Raw genomic sequence first — 23,609 nt, forward strand, 5'->3', positions numbered from 1 at the left:
CCTTTACTCACCCTCTCTCCTACCACAGTGAAATGGCCCAGAGTGGAAAAAGAGGTTCAACTACATGGTGACCTGGATGAGCAGAGTAAGGCAGAGAGGAGAACTGACACGACCACCATGCTAACTACTGGATGAGTACAGCTTAGACCTCACTCACCCTCTCAAGGAGATCACAGAAAGGGTTGATTGGAGGTAGTATGATAACTGTTCACACACACACACACACACACACACAGCACTCTGGGTCAGGTGGGTTACACAAACATGAGAATAGAAACTTCAGAGATCAAACAGTTTGCTTTTAAGTTCTTTTGATTGTCACCTTCAATTCTCTGCTCTCTATTGAACCTGATGCAAGAGATGAGCTGAGGATAACTGACTGAGAGGAAGTGACTTGACTTGCTATGGGCCTTTTATATACTACTTTATATAGTTATCACCATAACGTCTTTACTACCCACACAGAGTGTTGTCATAGGTGCCTAGGGTTTAATAAGAGCAGTATTTGGCAGGTGCTCTACGTCGGTGTTAGTGCACCAGGTCTTAAAGGGGAACCGTTTCTGGTAGGCGCTCTAGTCACTGTTACGGAACAAAGTCTTGTAAATGAATGAAAAAGCAACAGCATACCCGGAGGTCTGAATAATCCCAGATTTACATAAGTTAGACACCAGTTAGAGCAGGGGAGGGGTGGTTCTGTGAAAACCAGTGCACACATGCTTCCAAAACACAGATTATTCAGAAACAAAAAGCACTGGAATAATACGGTATCAACCAACATAACACATAAAACACAGCATCACATGACCATGTAGAAAATGTTGTTTTCCATCTATACATACAGATATCATCATATTCTTACTAAAAATAGTATTTGCTTACGAAGTGTGGATACGGTTTCCTCTCTAACAAACACCAACAGAGTCTGTATACCAGTCAACAGTCCTGTACACTTTAGGGCCTGTACTGTACAGCACTGATACCTCACCGGCTCCTCACACCATTACACTGTATGTAGACAGTGACCACAGTTTAAGGGGAGCAGTTTCAGACATAACCTGTAGGCTGGGGTACACACACAGAGGTGCAGTAAAGAAATCTGTTTCTGATTATTCTGAGAGCGGCGAGGGGGGAGAAGTAGGGGTCAGGTTATGGCTCTTCACTAGTGTTTTTACCTGGTGGGGATATGTGTGTTTAGGTCTGAGTCGATCAGTAAGGTGTGTGTGTGTGTGTGTGTGTGTGTGTGACTGTGTGTGTTTAGGAGTGTGTGCATGTGTGAGAGCATGTTGCATGTACGAGCATGTGCTTTTGTGTATTGTGAATGTGTGTTGTCGAGCTACACTGCTATCTCATCCCCCAGGCAGTCTGGTGGTCCCTGTCTGTTGAGCACATTTAGTAGGCGGAGAGTCTCCTCGTCAGACCCCCAGCCGTATATAATATCCCTCTCCTCCATCTCCTCCCTCTCTTCTCTCTCCTCCATCTCCTCCCTCTCTTCTCTCTCCTCTGTCTCATCACTATCATCAGTGGATGCGTACTCGGACGCAATGCCAGACTCCCGGAACCTCAGCAGCTCTAGACTGCCCAGTACCTCGTCGCGGGTTGATGACATCACCACCCCCGACCCCTCCTGACCTTTCACTCCATTCTGACCCCTCCGCTGTGGAGGAGTAGCGGGGCGAGGGTCAGGTGTTGGGGGTCCGGGCAGGAAGCGGAAACATTCAAGCTTGAGGAGACACGGTTCCCTACCTAGGGGGCTGCCCAGGGGTAGGGAGGGAGAGAAGAGTGGGTTGACCGTACTGTCCTGGCCCACGCCCATGTTGATGCCCAGCGCTGGCAGGGTGAGGCTGGCGTGGTCCTGGGGTCGAGGGGTCATTGGGTCACACAACACTGGGGGGAAAGTGGAACGGAAAGTGATCTCCAATAGACTGTCCTGGGAACCCACTGGAGGAGGTGAAGAGTGGGAGGGGAGAAAAGGGGGAGAGAGTAAGGAAGGAGGTTAGTGTCATTAAAGATAAAGATCCTTCCACACATTGAGCTAACTGAGCTATCATTGCTAACATGAGGCTAATTCCCATCAATTGGTAGGGAGTGTGAAACGGTGTCAAACACTACATTAGGAGGAAGTGAGGTGCGGGGTGTGATATCAGGAGGAGAGGAGGGGGCTGAGGTGGCTGAGGTGTAGAGCTGGTTGGTCCGCTGAGGTGTAACATGTTGTATAAGGTTGCAGCTGAAAAATGTGTGAAGTAATGTAACATGTTACACGATAACATGCTGGTTGGTCCGTTGGAGTCCATGCTGGTGTGTGATGAGAGAGAGATGGGGGAGGGAGAGAATACATGTGCAGTAGGGGAGGAGAAGACAAACAGGGTCTTTGAGTGGATAATGAGATGAATGGAGTCTGCGTGTGCATGTGTGTCATGCATATGTTTGTTTGTGTGTGTGTGTGTGTGTGGTCATGCATCCTGTGTGTACTCACTGGACCTGGGCCCAGACATTTTGACCTCCAGTTCCTGGATCTGTTTGACCAGTAGAGAGATGTGCTGCAGCAGGTCCTTGTTCTGGAGCAGCAGCTGGTGCACTCTGGCCTGTGCCTCCAGTCTGGCTGTAGCCTCCGCACTCAGTTGGTCCTTCAACAGGTGCACCTGGGGGGAGACAACACACAACACACACACACACACACACCTGAGATAAGGACATACTTGGAAGAGAGAGAACACACATGCATGCACACGTGCGAGATACTGCTGTACAGCATGTTCATACACGAGAGAGAGAGAGAGAACAGACACTCCTGAGATATGCCTGTACTCCAACAAACACTTAATAGTGACTTCAGACTATTGAGTGTCACTGTAAGTATGTTTGTGTATTTCTGTCACAAAACCCATAACTCACGGAGCAAGACGAGGGCTGTCACACTTCAAGTTTAAGCTTCTGAAAATGTAATGCCATGAGTGGTCTGTCGCAGGATTAAACCAAGAGAAGAAGAATTACAGTTCCCATTAAAAGGCTGCCGCCTGCAGTGGCAGTAGTCACTAATCATAGAAACCAGAGACTGAGAAGAAAACAAACGGTTTCTTCTCTAGCCCAGGCTTCAACACCAGGCTCAGGGGACAGACAACCCTTGGGATTATCATAGGAGCAAACAGCGCTGTTTGGATTCCTAGCCATGTCTTCTCAGAAACAGTACACATGGAAAGAGACTGATGATGGCCGGAGTTCTACAATATCAAGGGATGTGCATGTGCATTAGTCTACATGGGTAATATTAGCCAGAACTTACAGTTGAAGTCAGAAGTTTACATACACCTTAGCCAAATACATTTAAACTCAGTTTTTCACAATTCCTGACATTTAATCCCAGTAAAAATTCCCTGTTTTTGGTCAGTTAGGATCACTACTTTATTTTAAGAATGTGAAATGTCAGAATAATAGTAGAGAGAATAATTTATTTCAGCTATTATATCTTTCATCACATTCCCAGTGGGTCAGAAGTTTACATACACTCAATTAGCATTTGGTAGCATTGCCTCTAAATTGTTTAACTTGGATCAAACATTTCGGGTAGCCTTCCACAAGCTTCCCACAATAAATTGGGTTAATTTTGTCCCATTCCTCCTAACAGAGCTGATGTAACTGAGTCAGGTTTGTAGGGCTCCTTGCTCGCACACGCTTTTTCAGTTCTGCCCACAACATTTCCATAGGATTGAGGTCAGGGTTTTGTGATGGCCACTCCAATACCTTGACTTTGTTGTCCTTAAGCCATTTTGCCACAACTTTGGAAGTATGCTTGTCCATTTGGAAGACCCACTTGCGACCAAGCTTTAACTTCCTGACTGATGTCTTGAGATCTTTCCTCCCTCATGATGTCATCTATTTTATGAAGTGCACCATTCCCTCTTGCAGCAAAGCACCCCCACAACATGATGTGACCACCCCCGTGTTTCACGGTTGGGACGGTGTTCTTCGGCTTGCAAGCGTACGATCTTTGTCCCCATGTGCAGTTGCAAACCGTAGTCTGGCTTTTTTATGGCAGTTTTGGAGCAGTGGCTTCTTCCTTGCTGAGTGGCCTTTCAGGTTATGTCAATATAGGACTCATTTTACTGTGGATATAGATACTTTTGTACCCGATTCCTCCAGCATCTTCACAAGGTCCTTTGCTGTTGTTCTGGGATTGATTTGCACTTTTCGCACCAAAGTTAGTTCATCTCTAGGAGACAGAACGCGTCTCCTTCCTGAGCGGTATGACGGCTGCGTGGTACCATGGTGTTTATACTTGCGTACTATTGTTTGTACAGATGAACGTGGTACCTTCAGGCATTTGGAAATTGTTCCCAAGGAAGAACCAGACCTGTGGTCTACAATTGTTGGAAAAATGACTTGTGTCATGCACAAAGTAGATGTCCTAACAGACTTGCCAAAAATATAGTCTGTTAACAAGACATTTGTGGAGTGGTTGAAAAACGAGTTTTAATGACTCCAACCTAAGTGTACGTAAATGTCCGACTTCAACTGTAGGTGCAACCTCTTTTAAAAAAGCTGGAAGGTCATTCCAAGGTGAGGCACAGTGTCATTGGATGTGTTGCATATATCCTGACAAGAGAAGCGATCGGGATATAGCAAAGAACGAGGCCCATCTCATTGTGAATAGTTGACAATGACTGCTACTCTGCTACTTATAACTTGACATCGAGCACTTCTTCCAACTTTATGATGGTTTCTATAGGAACTTTTCTGCTGTGGTTTTCTTACATCAAGGAGCATATTCTTGGCTTGTTATAGAGCCCATGTCTCTATAGCACTGCATTGCTCTCACTTCAAGGAGAATGGAGCATGAATGGAGTCATGAGACTGTTGCTAGAGAGTCAGAAGATACAATTCTGCTTTCATCATACCACAGCTACAAAACTCTAACCAAGGTAACGTGGATGTTCAGCTTTCTGTCGTCATTATTGATGCAATTACTGTAAAGAGAAACAGTTGATGGTGATGAAATGAGAAAAACACCTGAAGGACTTTGTTTCTAATGAGAAACCTCTGAACTGTGCAGACACTAGATGGAGCCACTCCATCTCAAGGCTTCCACTTACTGTAATGTACTCCACTTTAACACCACACCCTCCCCTCTTCTCATCCGATCTCTTCTCTCCCACTTCCACTTACTGTACTCTCCCCAACACACCCCTCACCCTCCTCGTTCCCCATATTCTCATCCTCCATTCACCCCTGGCCAGTAAACGCCAGGAAGGAGTGAGGGTAAAAGACAGAACAGATTCCATCATCACTCCACTTAGCGACAAATAGCGGTGATCTAGCCTCCATTAAAGCGGGCCATCAGCGTCAGAGCTCATCTGTAAATCCCGACAGTCTAACGGCACTGTCAGGGTAATATACCACCATACGACACATCAAGCACCGCCAGGACAGAACATGAGATATGAAGGCCAAAATGTATGTGACTATGAGGAGAAGATACACTGTACTGATCAAAGTGTGAAAGGTAAACTGAGTTTTGTCCGACATGCCTTGGAGAAGGAAGGTGTCATATTTGTCCTGGATTGATCTGAGATGTGACTGTGAGACATGCTCCGAAAATGCTGCTCTGTGGTGATGGTGAACGCAGCCTGAATAATAACACGGAGAACGGACATAGTAAATGTGTCTGTGAAGATTGAGAGAAAGATAACAGCAGAGGGGGAGCGAGAGAGTGAGAGTGAGGGAGGAAAAGAAAGTTCAAGTTGAGCCAGACAGACATGTTCTTATCAACACCTTATAGCATTTTCGGCAGATTTAATCAAATAAAAAATAATTAAAAGCTGCGAAGCAACGTTTGGTTTGATGAGAGGATTCCACGGGTTATCAATTCTGGGACTGGAGGCAATGAGGACCCTGTTCACATCCATCTGCCCGACGGTAGATGACATCTACCAACATGTGGAGCGAATCTTGCAGCTTGAAGTTCTCCCCTTCCACAGCAAGAAGTTGGTGACACAATTACACCAAGTCCAGAAAGCTGTGAACATCCCAGAGGCTGGAACAAAACGTCTTAATGTAGGTGACACTATCCTACCCCCATTCTCTGTGCCAAGGAAGCATCTTCCCTGAGAGCCACCAAAGTGGCCAGGCACTTGTAGACTGGGGCTTACTGTCGTGAGACCACAGAAGATGGACCTCTTCAGCTAGGCTGGATCATCTTGGTGTTCTTGGTGGCCTCTGCCTCTCCAGTTAGCTTGGTGAAGCACCCTGCCTCGATGGGCTTTTGGATCTCGGCATTGTATACTTTTGCCTTTCCGGGGTCCTTTAGCAACCTCTTGGTTCAGGCTTCTAGGATGTTCACAGCTTCCTGGTCTTGCCGTGACCAACTTCATGCTGCGAAAAGGAGAGAGCGGATGTGAACAGGCATTGCTGGGTTTGTACCTGCTGAGGCATGTGACCATCAGGGCTCTGGAGTGTCCAACCAAACTGCATATCCAACCAAACTGCTGGTCTACCAGCTGGCCCTAGCCTGATCGTCTCTATCAGGTTGGTGTAGTCCGCTCCGATGAACATCAGTGGGTGTACCTTGTCAAAGGCATGATGTGGGATGCCCCTTAGATGGCGATAGCACTTCTACATGGCTGGCACGGGATAGGACTGCTCATCAAGGGCCAGTCGGTCGGCTGTGAAAGCTCCCTTTATGGGGTACCTCTCTGCTGGCCTGGCCATAGGGGGATACTTGAAAAATGACTGATGAGCCAGTAAGATGAGCAGTGTGGTTTTGGATTGTCCTCAGGGCTATGACTCCTCCTAGCCTTCTGAGGGGAGGATGATTGTCCACTCTGCTCCATCATCTAAAATGACATACATATTCAGAGACTTCTGGCCAGCAAGACTGGCACTACCTTTAGGTAGACTCGTGGGTGAGGTAGACTTTGTCTAGAGGGGTGACAAGCAGGACACTGGAGCTCGGCTTGGCAACACTATGAAGCACTTAGAGATGTGCTTCATTACATTCTCTGCATGGTTTTCTCTGGGTGCATGCATCGGGGCTATGATTAGTGCAGCCACACTTTACATTTGTATTTTTTTAAAATTGAACCTTTATTTAACTAGGCAAGTCAGTTAAGAACTAATTCTTATTCACAATGACGGCCTACACCGGCCAAATCCGGATGACGCTGGGCCAATTGTACAGACTCCCAATCATGGCCAGTTGTGATACAGTCTGAATTTGATCAAGGGTGTCTGTAGTGAAGCCTCTAGCACTGAGATGCAGTGCCTTAGACTGCGCCACTCGGGAGCCCACTTCCGACAACGCTCACCGTACCTTGATCCACTTTTGATATGTTCTGACGGCTGCTTCACTATCTCTGTGCACTAAGATATATAGTGTTCAACACTGTGGAAGAGGTCCAGGCAGGTGAGCCGGCTTGAGCGGTGCAACAGGTCCAGGCGGATAAGTTAGGTGGAGCGGTGCAGTAGTTCCAGGCAGGTGAGCTACCTGTAGAGGTGAAGCAGCTCCAGCCGGGTAAGCTAGATGGAGCGATGCAGCAGGTCCAGGCAAGTGAGCTGGCCGGTGAGGGGCAGCAGGCAGCTACTGGTAAGCTGGTAGGACAGGAGTGGTCCATGGAGGATAAGCTGGCTGGGCAGGTGCAGCCCACGGTTCGTCATTTGAATGGAATAGAGCAGCTGACGGAGTCTGAGCTTGTGTCATGCAGACTAAGCCTGAGCTGGTGGGTGGAACAGCTGGTGTTTGGAAGACTGGTAGCTCAGGGCATGCCCACCAGTCCATGACTGGTTTGGTGGGATTAACAACATCAAGATAGAGTGTATTGTCACATTTCCATACTGCTGGTAGGGACTTTTGGCCGACTGCCTACTTGAAATTTGTGTTTGTGGCAGTGATTTTGTGACAGTGTAGGTCTGTGTGGTGATGGTGGCCTCTGTAGCGATGGTGGCTTTCTACAGGGTCGATCTCGCCAGCTCTTCCATTCCTGCCGAGGAATATGTTAGCGGTAGTGTGACTGAAACGTGGGCAGCAGTGTCATGTGGGCTAGTCATGAGTTGGGTGTAGTTTAGTGTAGTGACCACTTCTTGCCCTCACAGTGTTGGGGCAGAGGATCCGAACACGGGATAGCTGGTCGACGGGGTTGGCAGTTTTGGCCTGCTGTCCTCCACTGTGATGTAGCTCCCTGGTGCTGGCACTCTGCACCTGCACTCCTTCTCCCAAGGAGTCAGATAAACTGTGGATTCTGGTTGGAAAGGTAATAGACGTTGGGCATGTGCTGCCACGGGTTGTTGTCGATGTTGTAGAGGAATCCGTGTACATTGTTTTCTGAGATAAGGTTCAGGATGGGATCTTCTGACGGTGAGACTGTTGCTGTGTTTCTTTGCTCCTCTGCCGTGTCACAGTAGGTGTATTGCATCTCGCTCGAAAGACCAATGGTACACTATCAAATTATATTCCTAAACAAAGATGGCGTCCTGCTCAGGTGACCAACAGGTGACCAATCAAGTGACCTGTCACCTGACCCTACAAAGATGGCTGCAGAGCACACCAAACATTCTTTGTTTTGACAGCCATCAGAGGACTCTCCACCAGTATGCGTTATTGACCAAAGAGTGTTGTCTGTAACTTTGATGCCTTATATTCACTGTTATTCTTATAGTTAGTAAAGATGCCTTAATAGAAAGTAAAAGTGAAAGTCACCCAGTAAAATACTACTTAAGTAAAAGTCTAAAAGTATTTTGTTTAAAATATACTTAAGTATCAAAAGTAAATGTAATTGCAAAAGTATATTTAAGCATGAAAAGTATAAATGATTTCAAATGGCCTATATTAAGCAAACCAGACGGCACAATTTTCATCTTTAAAATTATTTTATTTACGGATAGCCAGGGGCACACTCCAACCCTCACATCGTTTTTGGACTCATTAGCATTCATTGGTGCTCCAGACTTGCAGGTGTCACTGGAAGTTCAATACAGTTTTAACTTGTTACAGTTAATTAGAAACAAATTATTGAGCCATCAATTAGACCAGGCTAGAGTAGATGTAGTGCTCATTGGTGCTGATGATAAATGGTCAAGTGTTGGATTCTTGTCCACCTCACTCTAACTGGAGCCGACTTGGTGGTTAGCATCCACCCACAACTTAGTCTTCAGTCTCGATTACACTACATCTACTCTAGCCTGGTCTAATTGATGGCTCAATAATTGGTTTCTAATTAACTGTAACAAGTTAAAACTATATTGAACTTCTAGTGACACCTGCAAGTCTGGATCAGCCAACAGCCAAGTGCATCTGTTGAAAAGGGTTTCGATCAACGATTTAGTGTCAAGGTTTACAACCCTAGAATAACCAGAGGATGTACAACTCTATTACCACCCAGTTCAGGATTATCCTCATGTTGTCAGGCAGAGAGAATAAACAAACAAATATTCACACTTCTCTGAAAATGTTAGTGATCCTTCTCTCCTCCTCTCCCCCATCCTTCCACCCTATTCTCTCTTTCCTACCCTAGATGATTGTGATGAGTGTGAGCCTTCACAGACCAGCTAACTACCCTAAAATCTCAGCTACTGTCAGCACTTTGTTTAAAAATCCATTCAGTCTCAGAGATTTGGCGCTGTAGCAACCTAACTGGGCCGATTGCTATTCGCTCCCCACCAGGACATCCCTCTGAGGCATGAAGGGAAGTGATGTACTTGACCCACCTTGACACCTGATTGGCTTAGAATAAAGAATCTGTCTCTTCCTTCCTGTCGCACAAAGTTAGTAACATCACTGTCTCAAGGCCATTGACTGACTGCACTGGCAGATAGGGGATAGAGGTGTCAGGACCAGCTACCCGGTTACCCAGTCTCACACCCACACACACACACTCTGGCCTTCAGAACTAGACTTTATAAGGCAGTCACATCCTCCTCTGCTTCACTTATTCATAATTTCAAAATGTTTAGTTTTATAATATGTTTATTATTGTCTTCTTTTTAACCTCTAAGTGGATTTTTAATTCTCCATTCTCATTAAGGGTCAGTTGAAACTACCCGTGGGCTAAGTCTTAATGCCACGGCAGGCAGCAGAACTAATGGGTTTAGTGCCTGTAGCCATGCCTGTGCTGGGGTTTGGACAGACAGATAAGCAGGATAAGGACAAAGACTCTGTAAGCTCCCGCTGGCTAGCTCTGATGTTCCACGGCCCCACCTTAGACTTTAATAAACCTTTTAAGGATCCCGTAGGATCAGTGTCCCTTTACTGGGACGGTTGTTGCTAACGTGTGCTAATGTGACAAGAATGACGTTGTAAGTAACAGCAAACTTTCCAGGATATAGACATGTCTTATATGGGTAGAAAGCTTACATTCTTGTTAATCTAACTGCACTGTCCAATTTACAGAAGCTATTACAGCGAAAAAACATCATGCTATTGTTTGAGAGTGCACAACAACAAAAAACTTATCACGGCAACTGGTTTGATACATTCACCTCTGAAGGTAAATAATGTACTTACATTCAGTACTCTTGCTCTGATTTGTCATCCTGAGGGTCCCAGAGATAAAATGTAGCATAGTTTTGTTTGATAAAATCAATTTTTATATTCAAATGTAGGAACTGGGTTCTACAGTTTGAACCCCTGCTGTATCTAATTCCCATGTCCATGCCTGGGATTTGTAGAAGGAAAGTTATCTTTCAATGCCAAAAACACTGTCTGTGGTTGTATCAGAAGAGGCAGGGCTTTCCCCAGGGAACAATCTCCCACCACACTGCTGGATAAATGAATAAACTACACCATTAGCTCTCATCGCATAACATCAAAGGCCTAAAATGAAGTAGACTGTGACATAAGACTGTGTATGTGAGACATAAAGTGTCAAAAGTGATTTTCTACTACCTTCTACGAGGTCCGTGTGTGAGACTGTCAGGCTTGTTGCTCACGCTCTGTGTGTGTGTGTGTGTGTGTGTAAATACAGTAGGTTGAGCACAGTTGTGAAATTGTTGCCACTGGTCTCCAGGCACTTCGTGTGCTTGTGTGTGTTTGTTGAATCCGCACAGCTAGTGTGAGGAGCGTATGACCTATATGTCCTAACTAGGTAAATGAAAACCAATCTGACGTTATACAATAGTAACCAGAGGTGTGATCAAGTCACTATATTATTCGAGCCACAAGCAAGTCTCACGTCACAAGGTCTGAGTCTCAAGCCGAGTCCCGAGTAGAACGGGTCAAGACTCGAGTCAAGTCAAAGTCGTGCATTCTAAGAGCAAGTTGAGTCACAAGTTTTCAAGTCAAGTCTCAAGTCAAGTTTAAAAAAAAATCTATACATTCAACGACTTGTTGAACTAAAAACCTTTGTATATTTATTGAGGCTACTAGGGGGTTGCACAACAATCATAAGGGCATGAAATTAGCAGAAGGTAAGGCAGGTTGACGTGCTGAGAGTGTAGATTTATTTACAGGTCTTGGTGATCCAATGGTGAAAGCGCCATATCATACAAAATATACATGTAGGTTTACCAAATACACACGGGCAATAATCCGAAAGAATTACTCATCCAGAACGCCGCAGCCCGTCTGGTGTTCAACCTTCCCAAGTTCTCTCACGTCACCCCGCTCCTCCGCTCCCTCCACTGGCTTCCAGTTGAAGCTCGCATCCGCTACAAGACCATGGTGCTTGCCTACGGAGCTGTGAGGGGAACGGCACCTCAGTACCTCCAGGCTCTGATCAGGCCCTACACCCAAACAAGGGCACTGCGTTCATCCACCTCTGGCCTGCTCGCCTCCCTACCACTGAGGAAGTACAGTTCCCGCTCAGCCCAGTCAAAACTGTTCGCTGCTCTGGCCCCCCAATGGTGGAACAAACTCCCTCACGACGCCAGGACAGCGGAGTCAATCACCACCTTCCGGAGACACCTGAAACCCCACCTCTTTAAGGAATACCTAGGATAGGATAAAGTAATCCCTCTCACCCCCCCTCCCCCTGAAAAGATTTAGATGCACTACTGTTCCACTGGAGGTCATAAGGGGAATGCACCAATTTGTAAGTCGCTCTGGATAAGAGCGTCTGCTAAATGACTTAAATGTAATGTAAATGTAATTAGCCTCCGTAACTGGCTTAACCTGTCCTATCTGAACGGACACAGGGAGAGGGCAAGGCTGTACAGCGTCCCCTTGAGAAACCACATGGAATCTGTCTCGCAGGATCTCAAACAGGTACACCTATTGTACATAATATTAAGCACTTGTTCCCCAGGACCGTACAATTACCCTATTGGCAATTACAACCAATAAAAACTGGTTCTATAATGTAAAAATGTCTATGTGTTGCAAAAAACGTTACGGGGGTGGAATGATGAAATGCTAGAAATGATTGTATTATTATATGTTGGGGCTCCCAGCGTTCTAGTGCAGCGGTCTAGGGCACTGCATCTCAGTGCAAGAGGTGTCACTATAGTACCTGCTTCAAATCCAGGCTGTATCACATCCAGAAGTGATTGGGAGTCCCATAGGGCGGCGCACAATTGGCCCAGCATCGTCTGGGTTTGGCCGGTGTAGGCCGTCATTGTAAATAAGAATTTGTTCTTAACTGACTTACATAGCTAAATAAAGGCTAAAATAAAATAAAACATGTAATATAGATTTACCACATAGGGCTTTTAAACATGTAAAAGCAGCAGAAATAATTTCAACAAGAAAAAAAAAGCACTCTTCACTGGCGTAAGTTTGGAGAGCGAAGTAAACAATGAATATTCTTGATCACCAAACAATTTTTGGAGCTGCATATTTATTTATTACAGCAATCCTCTCTCCCTACAATTTGACGTTTGCACTGCACTCAATCCTATAACCATACAGCAAATCAGCAATATGTTCACTAGTTCTCCAGACCTGTGTTGATTGACAGTTTGCTGGTTCAATCAGAGTGCCGATTTCATTAGCCAATTTGTTGTAGTTTGTTTATGTTACAAGGGCAATGCTCCGGCTACTGTCGCTGCGTGTGGAGTAATCCACGTAGACTGTTCCACAAAATGAGTGGCAAAACATTACAAACCTGGCCAGATAATTTCAAGTCCTCAGTCTCAAGTCCAACTCAAGCCTCAAGTTATTTTATTGTCTATCAAGTCGAGTCGCAGGTCATCAAATTTGTCCACAAATTCTGATAACAACACAACTAAAACCATTCTAATCTCTTGTTTAAACAGTGCAGCACTCTAAAGATGACAGCAATTCAATAGGCACGGTGGGTCAGACTTTATCTGGATAGTCCAGATAGTCCATCTGTAGATGCTGTAGAGCTGTTCATACTACTGTATCTGTTGATAAGCAACTGTTTGCTAGGGTCAAGTTTAGATTAAGGGTTAATCATGTTAGGGTTGGGACTAGGTTTAGGGTAAGGGTTAATTTTAGGGTAAGGGTGAAGGTTAGGGTTAAGGTTAGATTTAATAGATAGTTGAAATGTCACTGATAGTCTGTAGAGAGTCTACAGATGGACTTTCTAAAATGTTTTACCGCATGGTGTATTAATCATGTTTTGTCAATAATTATGTAAATAATCCTCATGCTGAGCTGGGTTACTGGTGAGTAATTGGTATTTTGTGTATTATTTTGTGTGTGTCACGTCCTGACCTTAGTTCCTTTTTAGTGTCTCTATTTTAGTTTGGTCAGGGCGTGAGTTGGGGTGGGCATTCTATGTTTTGGCTCTGTGTGTTATATTTCTAGGTGTTTGGCCTGGTATGGTTCCCAATCAGAGGCAGCTGTCATCGTTGTCTCTGATTGAGAACAATACTTAGGCAGCCTGTTTTCCCACTATGGGTTGTGGGTAGTTGTTTCCTGTTTTGTGTTGTGTCACCTTGCAGGACTGTTTCGATTTTCGTTGTTTCACGTTTGTTATGTTGTGTTCAGTTGTAATACATTTAACATGGACACGTACCACGCTGCATTTTGGTCCGATCTTGACTACACTTCCTCAGACGAAGAGGAGAATCGTTACAGAGTGTGTGTGGGAGAGCTGGTGTTAAAGTCAGATAAGTCACACATATGATTCATAAAGGTTAATATTAGCAAAGTGAAGAGCTTGCAGACAAACAAGATAGTAGCTAGGAAGGGAACAACGACCAGCTCACTGTAGTTCAAACAACACCATCTGTTAACCTACACAAACATGTGTCTCAGTCCTACCTGTGCCACAGCTACATGTGTCTGTTGCTGTTGTTGCTGTAGTTGTTGCTGTAGCAGCTGAATCTGGTGGTGAACTGACAGGGGAGCACTGTTGAGCAGAGTACCCGACGACGGCAGCAGCATCCTGGGGGACGCCAGCAACAGAGAGGCCTCCTCTGGAACCTGCCATGGAGGAGAGAAGGTTAATGATGAATTGATGGATTGAGAGAGGGAGCCATCAATACAAGGAGAGAGAGAGGACAGAAGAGGTAAGGAGGATATGGAGATAGTGCCTTCAGAAAGTATTTCCACACTTTTCCACATTTTGTTGTGTTACAGGCTGAATTTTAAATGTTTGACTTTTTGTCACTGGCCTACACACAATACCCTATAACGTCAAAGTGGTATTATGTTTTTCAACTTAATTACAGATGAAAAGCTTTAATCTTGAGTCAATAGGTATTCAACCCCTTTGTTATGGCAAGCCTAAATAACTTCAGGATTAAACATTTGCTTAACAAGTCACATAAGTCACATGGACTCTGTGTGCAATAATAGTGCTTAAACATGATTTTTTTTGTGACTACCTCATCTCTGTACCCCACACATACAATGATCTGTAAGGTCCCTCAGTCGAGCAGTGCATTTCAATCACAGATTCAACCACAAAGAACAGTGAGGTTTTCCAATGCCTCGCAAATATGGGCACCTATTGGTAGCAGACATTGAATATCCCTATGAGCATGGGGAAGTTATTAATTACACTTTGGATGGTGTATCAATACACCCAGTCACTACAGAGATACAGGCGTCCTTCCTAACTCAGTTGCCGGAGAGAAAGGTAACCACTCAGGGATTTCACCATGAGGCCAATGGTGACTCTACAGAGTTTAATAAGTGTGATAGGAGAAAACTGAGGATGGATCAACAGCATTGTAATTAGTCCATAATATCCAGGCAAAAGAAGAAAACTTGGTACAGTCTGCTTTCTACCAGACACTGGGAGATGAATTCCCTTTTCAGCAGGACAATAACCCCAAACACACTGCAGTTGCTTACCAAGAATACAGTGAATGTTTCTGAGTGGCTGAGTTACAGCGTTGACTTAAATCTGCTTGAAAATCTATGACAATACATGAAAATGGTTGTCTAGTAATGATCAACAAACAATTTGAAAGAGCTTAAAGAATTTTGAAAAGAATAATGGGCAAGTATTGTCCAGATGTGCAAAGCACTTAGACTTTCCCAGTAAGACTCACAGCTGTAATCCCTGCCAAAGGTGATTTTAACATGTACTCAGGGCTGTGAATACTTACAGTATGTAAATGACATATTTCTGCATTTTATTGTCAATAAATTTGCTCACAGTTAAAAAAACGTGTTCACTTTGTCATTATGTGGTATTGTGTGTAGATGGGTGAGAGAAAAAAAAATTGAATCCATTTCGAATTCAGGCTGTAACAATACAAAATGTGGAATAAGTCAAGTGGTATGAATACTTTCTGAAGGCACTGTCGACAAATAGAAAGAAAGTCAGAGAGACATATTTATATATGTTCATATTCAATGTGTTCTTTGGCAGTGTGAGTGTACATTTCCCTAGCCTGGCTGAAGCGACCCATGTGACTCACAGCGCAGGGAGAGCTGTGACCACACTGGTCTGGAAAGGAGGCTGTTTGTTAATGCAATATTTGCCTAGAAATTGTGCAATGGGTTCGATTGGTTTTCTCAATTAATCCAACCGTTGTGAAGGAAAGGGCCAGTGCTCGGGAGCGGAGTGTGGCTGTGCGTGTGGGTGATTGAGTAAGAAAGACACAGAGGAGAGCCAACCAGTGTTAGCCAGACTAACATTTCCCCTGGTGATAAGCAGAGTTTAAGGTAAAACAGAGGCATTGCTGAACAGGCCCTAAGAGAAAAAGAAAAATCCCTGCTCGCTCATGCATCTACATGTCAGACAGACAACCAAATATGTCACTACTGGAATAGTATTCACACGATAATTAATTGAAAAAGAAGAACAATAGCAGCTTGTATCTGTCAAAGGCCTGGAGGACTATATTGTTTTTCCTTGAATAGCAAAATCAATCTGTGTCGGAGAGAGAGTGAGAGTTGCATTTGTGTATGTGTGTTTGTCAGACAGAGATAATTGCATAGAATATGCATTTACTGAAGAATACAGAGAGAGAGATTACATTTTGATGGACCTATTAGCACATCCTTGCTCAGGCCAATTGGAGAGAGAACTGCTTCAGAAATAAAATCATATGTTGTTGGATGTTTCCAAAGTACTGTTTCATGACACAACCCACATTTCCATCCATAGTTTTTATGCGAATAAAGTCATACCGTATAAAAAAAAAAATCATGACAGCTGTGATGGAAACAGGAAGTTTCGGGAACATTTTTCTAAATGCTGACAAAGAATTTGTTCATTCGACATGGTGGGATATTTTTGTGTCGGTAAAATTACTCATGCGTGAAATGGCAGTGGAAATGCCTTTATGCTCAAATATTGATATAATAACCATCATATCGAAGTAAACTTGGAGTCACAAAATGATATGGTGTGTGTGGTCCTCCCACTATGACTTGGGAAAGCATGCGGTTTATTAGGCTACAGATAAAATGATTTATGATTAACTTCACAGGGTGGTGAATGTGTACAGTGATGAGCTTGATGCTCCTTTCCAATAAATATCAAGGGTCTTATTCTGGTGACATGATCGATGTAGACTAGCCTACCCACACTGTATCTGTTGGCTCACAGATATCCACAGCAAGTGATTTTTATCCACAGCAAGTGGATAAGAGGGAGTTCCATAAAGGTGAACATCTATCCCTCTCAGTCAAGCAGAAGTTTGCGACGAGTCATGCTCCTCTGAGTCTGCAGGACAGATACAGTACGATGGGTAGTTGACAAGCTGCACTAACAAGAACACAGTAGAGGTTATTCAAGACCCTTCTTGTCACACATAGCACCTTTACGCCGTTCCTTTTTTCTGAAACAATCAGTGGAGTTTTCCTGTATATTTGAGAAAGCAGAATCATTGTTATTCATCATGATATTTGGTATTTTTTTAGAATCCCCATTAGCTGTTGCGAAAGCAACACAAAACATGAAACATGACATAATACAAAACCTTAATAGATAAGAACAGAACTACATACATTTAAAAATGGCACACATAGCCTACATATACACACACACACAAAATATTTAAGTCAAATAGGGGAGAGGCGTTGTGCCGTGAGGAGTTGCTTTATTGCTTTTTTAAAACCAGGTGTGCTGTTCATTTGAGCAATATGAGATGGAAGGGAGTTCCATGCAATAATGGCTCTATATAATACTGTACGTTTTCTTGAATTTGTTCAGGATTCGGGGACTGTGAAAAGACCCCTGGTGGCATGTCTGGTGGGGTAAGTCTGTGAGCTGTTGGCTAGAGCCACGTGCCAAGACCTATAAGCACATTTCCTATTTAACACAACAGATTTTGTGACAAAACTATTGGAAGAGTTGAAAATACAGTTGAAAATACGATGAAAACAAATTCAACTTTAGATTTTATTCGGGAACTTAGCAGTTTGTGTGCACTACGTCATCACACACTGATTTTTATCCACAACAAGTCCGTTTGGTGAAAACACACCACTTGGTGGGAAAATGCACACATTGTCCTCATGTAGATTTTTGAATACTGTATTAACATGAAAATGTGTTGCCAATTGTATGGAAACCGAGCTACAGACAACACAAAGAATGAGTTACAGGTCCAAGCTAGACAATTTTACAATACATAACGTATGGATAGTCACCATTATTCAGAGTGGTTGGGTTAAATGCAGAAGACACATTTCTATTGAATGCAGTCAGGTGTACAACTGACTAGGTATCCCCCTTTCCTTTCTATTACACTGCACAGATTCACTCTCTGAACAAACAGTTCACTCAATCTACTATGTTTGTTTAGAAGTCAGCAAATTACACCCCAAATGTATGTTCTGCCATCTGTCTTAGGTGCAGATACTGCGGCACCAACAATGGTCACACACACACACACACACACACACACACACACACACACACACACACACACACGGCAGTCTCCCCTTGATCCAGGCCTCTGGTCTCTAATGGAGTTGATGAGTTGATGAGTGATGGTGTGTCGCTGTCTGATCTACAGGTTAATCAGGACATTACCAGACAAGCTGTTTACTCTCAACTCTTGATGAACAGTAGAACTCTCTCTCTGTCTCTGTCTCTGTCTCTGTCTCTGTCTGTGTCTCTGTCTCTGTCTCTGTCTCTGTCTCTGTCTGTGTCTGTGTCTGTGTCTCTGTCTCTGTCTGTGTCTGTGTCTGTGTGTGTGTCTGTGTCTCTGTCTCTGTCTGTGTCTGTGTCTGTGTGTGTGTGCAGTGATTTCATCAAGTGTAGTACACTAGTAATGTGCGGGTCAGTTGTTTGTTTACCCGAACCTACGCAATTGCTAATAACCCATCAGCAACCGGCTGACTATATGTGATAAAGTGAAAATCTGAGGTCCTACCCCGACCCTAATCCACGAATAGGCCGATTGAAAATGCGCTGTACAGTCAGATGGCAGAACTAATTTTTGACAGGGAGAGCAAGATACATTTTTTAAAGCCTAATTTAGATATGTTTCAGTTTAGAATTTCCAACTTTTTGGTTGGCTATTTGTTAGTCAGCTTGTCTAAAATGAGATATATCCAATTTTATTTCTCACATGCGCCGAAGACAACAGGTGTAGACTTTACAGTGAAATGCTTACTCACGAGTCCTTTCCCAACAATGCAGAGTTACATTTACATTTACATTTAACTCTTGGATTCCCAGAGTTAAAAAGTAAGAACAATTATAAAACATTTGCAAAATGGAAATAGTAACAGTCAGTGTCCCGATTTCAGTTATGTTACCATTACATTTATCCCATCTGATAAATGTAGGCTACAGTTTCCTTGACGTGCCATATTTGATGTCCCCGTCTTGTGACTCTCTAATATGTATAGCGCCTCACAATTATCACACATAATTTAGCTGGCACTGCTATCATCTTCTTTTGCCACTTAACAAAATCTTTCCCAAACATTACTCTTCTGGCCCTCCCCTCTCTTTAAACTCTCCTTTTTGCAGATTTTATCTTATTGAATTTAAATCCGACATTGTACTTTTTGCCTCAGTGGATTGACGTTAACTTTCCAAAAGCACTTGGCGATTGGTGTGTATTTGGCACGCATACAGACAGGCCCTGAAGTTTAGGCTTACACAGTAACGTCAGGCAAAAAATAATGAAAGAGAAACCTCAATGTAGCCTATAGATATGAATTGCACACGAATAATACATTTATGGATTTTTAATGCATTGTTTTCTTTTAATTCAACCCGCTGGATTTTGGGATTTAAATTCAACCCGCCCGCCACCCACCTTTCATCCACACAATATTTCATGACCCTAAACCTGCCTGCTCCACGGAAATAACTACAGGGATTGCGGGTTGTGAGTCAACCCGCGCATCACTACAGTAAACATCTTTTGTACTGTTTACTTTGGTAACTCTGGTTAAATAATTGTTTGCTTTACACATAATTTGTCAGAATAATTGTAATAGTTTGAAGATGAAAAGAATACCTCAGCCGCCAGCTGAAAGACTGGCTGTTTTTATGTACCAAGTATGTTTACATAGAGAACTGTCACTGGTATAAGAGGGAGTGAATATAATACATGGGCAACGGTTAGGGGCGCTGGGGAGGAAAGAGAGCGAGAGAGAGAAACCTGTCAGTTTCCATAAAGGTGAACATCTATCCCTCTCAGTCAAGCAGAAGTTTGCGACGAGTCATGCTCCTCTGAGTCTGCAGGACAGATACAGTACGATGGGTAGTTGACAAGCTGCACTAACAAGAACACAGTAGAGGTTATTCAAGACCCTTCTTGTCACACATAGCACCTTTACACCGTTCCTTTATTCAGAAACAATCAGTGGAGTTTTCCTGTATATTTGAGAAAGCAGAATCATTGTTATTCATCATGGTATTTTGTATTTGTTTTTTGGATTCCCATTAGCTGTTGCGAAAGCAGCAGCTACTCTTTCTGGGGTCCACACAAAACATGAAACATGACATAATACAGAACATTAATAGATAAGAACAGAACTACATACATTTAAAAATAGCACACATAGCCTACATATCCATACAAACAATTTTGAATTTTCAACACAATGTTTCTTATTAAAAAAAAGAAGTAATGCAGTCAGTCTCTCCTCATCTCTAAGGCAAGAGTGACTGGCATGCATAGTATTTATATTGGCCCTCTGATTACAATGAAGAGCAAGACTTGCCACTCTGTTCTGGGCCAACTAGATATTTTTTGCAGCACATTAATCAAGATAAGACCAAACTAGAGCTGCCAGGACTTGCTTTTTGGAGTGTGGTGTCAAAAAAGCAGAGCATCTCTTTATTAGGGACAGACCTCTCCCATCTTTACAATGATTGAATCTACAGTTGAAGTCGGAAGTTTACATACACTTAGGTTGGAGTCATTAAATATTTTTTTCAACCAAACTATAGTTTTGGCAAGTCGGTTAGGACATCTACTTTGTGCATGACACAATACATTTTTCCAACAATGTTTTACAGACAGATTATTTCACGTATAATTAACTTTATCACAATTCCAGTGGGTCAGAAGTTTACATAAGTTGACTGGGCCTTTAAACAGCTTGGAAAATTCCAGAAAATTATGTCATGGCTTCAGAAGATTCTGATAGGCTAATTGACATCATTTGAGTACACTGGAGGTGTACCTGTGGATGCATTTCAAGGCCTACATTCAAACTCAGTGCCTCTTTGCTTGACATCATGGGAAAAATCAAAAGAAATCAGCCAAGACCTCAGAAAAAGAATTGCAGACCTCCACAAGTCTGGTTCATCCTTGAGAGCAAATTCCAAATGCCTGAAGGTACCACGTTCATCTGCATAAACAATAGTACGCAAGTATAAACACATTGGGACCATGCAGCTGCCATACCTCTCAGGAAGGAGATGCGTTCTTGTCTCCCAGAGATTAATGTACTTTGGTGCGAAAAGTGCACATCAATCCCAGAACAACAGCAAAGGACCTTGAGAAGATGCTGGAAGAAACAGGTACAAATGTATCTATATCCACAGTAAAATGAGTCCTATATCGACATAACCTGAAAGGCTGCTCAGCAAGGAAGAAGCCACTGCTCCAAAACCGCCATAAAAAAGCCAGACTACGTTTTGCAACTGCACATGGGGACAAAAATCGTACTTTTTGGAGAAATGTCCTCCGGCCTGATGAAACAAAAATAGAATTGTTTGGCCATAATGACCATCGTTATGTTTAGAGGAAAAAGGGGGAGGCTTGCAAGCCGATGAACACCATCCCAACAGTGAAGCACGGGAGTGGCAGCATCATGTTGTGGGTGTGCTTTGCTGCAGGAGGGACTGGTGCACTTCACAAAATAGATGGCATCATGAGGATGGAAAATGATGTGGATATACTGAAGCAATATCTCAAGACATCAGTCAGGAAGTTAAAGCTTGGTTGCAAATGGATCTACCAAATGGACAATGACTCCAAGCATACTTCCAAAGTTGTGGCAAAATGGATTAAGGACAACAATGTCAAGGTATTGGAGTGGCCATCACAAAGCCCTGACCTCAATCCCATAGACAATTTGTTGGCAGAACTGAAAAAGTGTGTGCGAGCAAGGAGGCCTACAAACCTGACTCCGTTACACCAGCTCTGTCAGGAGGAATGGGCCAAAATTCACCCAAGTTATTGTGGGAAGCTTGTGGAAGTCTACCTGAAACTTTTGACCCAAGTAAAACAATTTAAAGACAATGCTACCAAATACTAATTGAGTGTATGTAAACTTCTGACCCGCTCGGAATGTGATGAAAGAAATAAAAGCTGAAACAAATCTATTCTCTCCACTATTATTCTGACATTTCACATTCTTAAAATAAAGTGGTGATCCTAACTGACCTATGACAGGGAATTCTTTACTAGGATTAAATATCAGGAATTGTGAAAAGCTAAGGTCTATGTGTGTATGTAAACCTCCGACTTCAACTGTATATGTTTTGACCATGAAAGTTTACAATCGAAGGATATGACATTTTGTCATTACCAAATAACTGACTGTCTCAGGGTAATTTACCATTAATTACGTTTAGGATCTCCTGGCTTCCACAGCCACTGATGCAGACTTTTGGAACATCTACATTTAGAAAAGTCTAATAAACCAATTTAATATAGCTTACACCATCATAATAAATACACTCTTTATTTCAAACAGGTCTAAAGAAATATGATATGAAGAAAATGTAGTCTATTTCAGAAGAACAGAACAGCATACTCTGAGTTGTTAATGACTTAAATGTAAATGTAAATGTAAATGTTAGGCCCTGATATGCCTATGGCTGTGGGCTACACTAGTTCATTTAGCAGACAAGATTTGCTTAGAATTCCTTGACAAAAAAACATACAATTATTTTATAGTTTAAAGAATACAATTGAACATATATATAAAAAAAGATAATTTTGTCCAAAATGATTTCATAGGAAGTGCGCACTATTCTATGTTGAACAAAGAAACTGGTCCTATATAATTACATCATTTATGCAACTTTAATTGTGATACAAACGTCGGGCTATATGTTTTGATTGTTAATACATTCCAAGGCTGCATGATGGGACTCCAATGATGATTTGTAAAAAGTCACAAGCTGCACACACTTCATCAGTCTCATTCACAATTTTTTTTACCCACTTTTTTCTCCTCAATTTTCATTTTATCCAATTGTTAGTAGTTACTATCTTGTCACATCGCTACAACTCCCGTACCGGTTTGGGAGAGATGAAGGTCGAGAGCCATGTGTCCTCCCGAAACACAACCCAACCAAGCCGCACTGCTTCTTACCACAGCACGCATCCAACCCGGAAGCCAGCAGCACCAATGTGTCAAACGAAACACTGATCACTGCGCCCGATCCCAAATGAATACAACCACTTGTATTAAAAAACCCTTTAAAAGCAATGAGGCTGATAGTTTATCAACATTTTGAGCTAAACAATTAGGCTATTATTTTCATATAATAAGCGCAACAATGCGCACACAGCAGTAGGCTATAAGAGTGAATGTTCCAAAATGCAATCAATTCGTAGAAAAACACTGTTCTCGAAAAGTGACAGGAAATGCGATTATACATGTAATGCTTTATCATAAAGGTGCATTTTTATGGTGAAATTTACCTTCCCCAAACTTGAAACTCACGCATAGCCTATGTATGCTAGTTAGGCTGTACACTGGCTATAAAGCAGATTAATGTGCTTAATTTTCAGAAGTTATTTGGCCACTTTAGTTGTGATACAAACCTTATCAAAACATATAAAACTATAGGCTAGGATACATTAGGTGTGCGAATATGATTTGATAA

At 43.0% G+C, this 23,609-nt stretch overlaps 1 protein-coding gene across 1 annotated transcript in view; it reads right to left on the reverse strand.

The window, feature by feature from the left end:
- LOC115145159 (carboxyl-terminal PDZ ligand of neuronal nitric oxide synthase protein-like) overlaps window positions 1-23,609 on the reverse strand; it is a 249,689-nt gene that overhangs the window by 13,815 nt on the left and 212,265 nt on the right. The window contains exons 8-10 of the mRNA XM_029686485.2: window positions 14,153-14,314; window positions 2,474-2,639; window positions 1,744-1,938 (exon numbers count right to left, since the gene is read on the reverse strand). Of these exons, the coding sequence (XP_029542345.1) occupies window positions 1,744-1,938; window positions 2,474-2,639; window positions 14,153-14,314 (523 nt within the window). The remainder of the gene's footprint in view (window positions 1-1,743; window positions 1,939-2,473; window positions 2,640-14,152; window positions 14,315-23,609) is intronic.

Source organism: Oncorhynchus nerka, linkage group LG17 (assembly GCF_034236695.1).
Source record: "Oncorhynchus nerka isolate Pitt River linkage group LG17, Oner_Uvic_2.0, whole genome shotgun sequence".
Lineage (NCBI taxonomy): Eukaryota > Metazoa > Chordata > Actinopteri > Salmoniformes > Salmonidae > Oncorhynchus > Oncorhynchus nerka.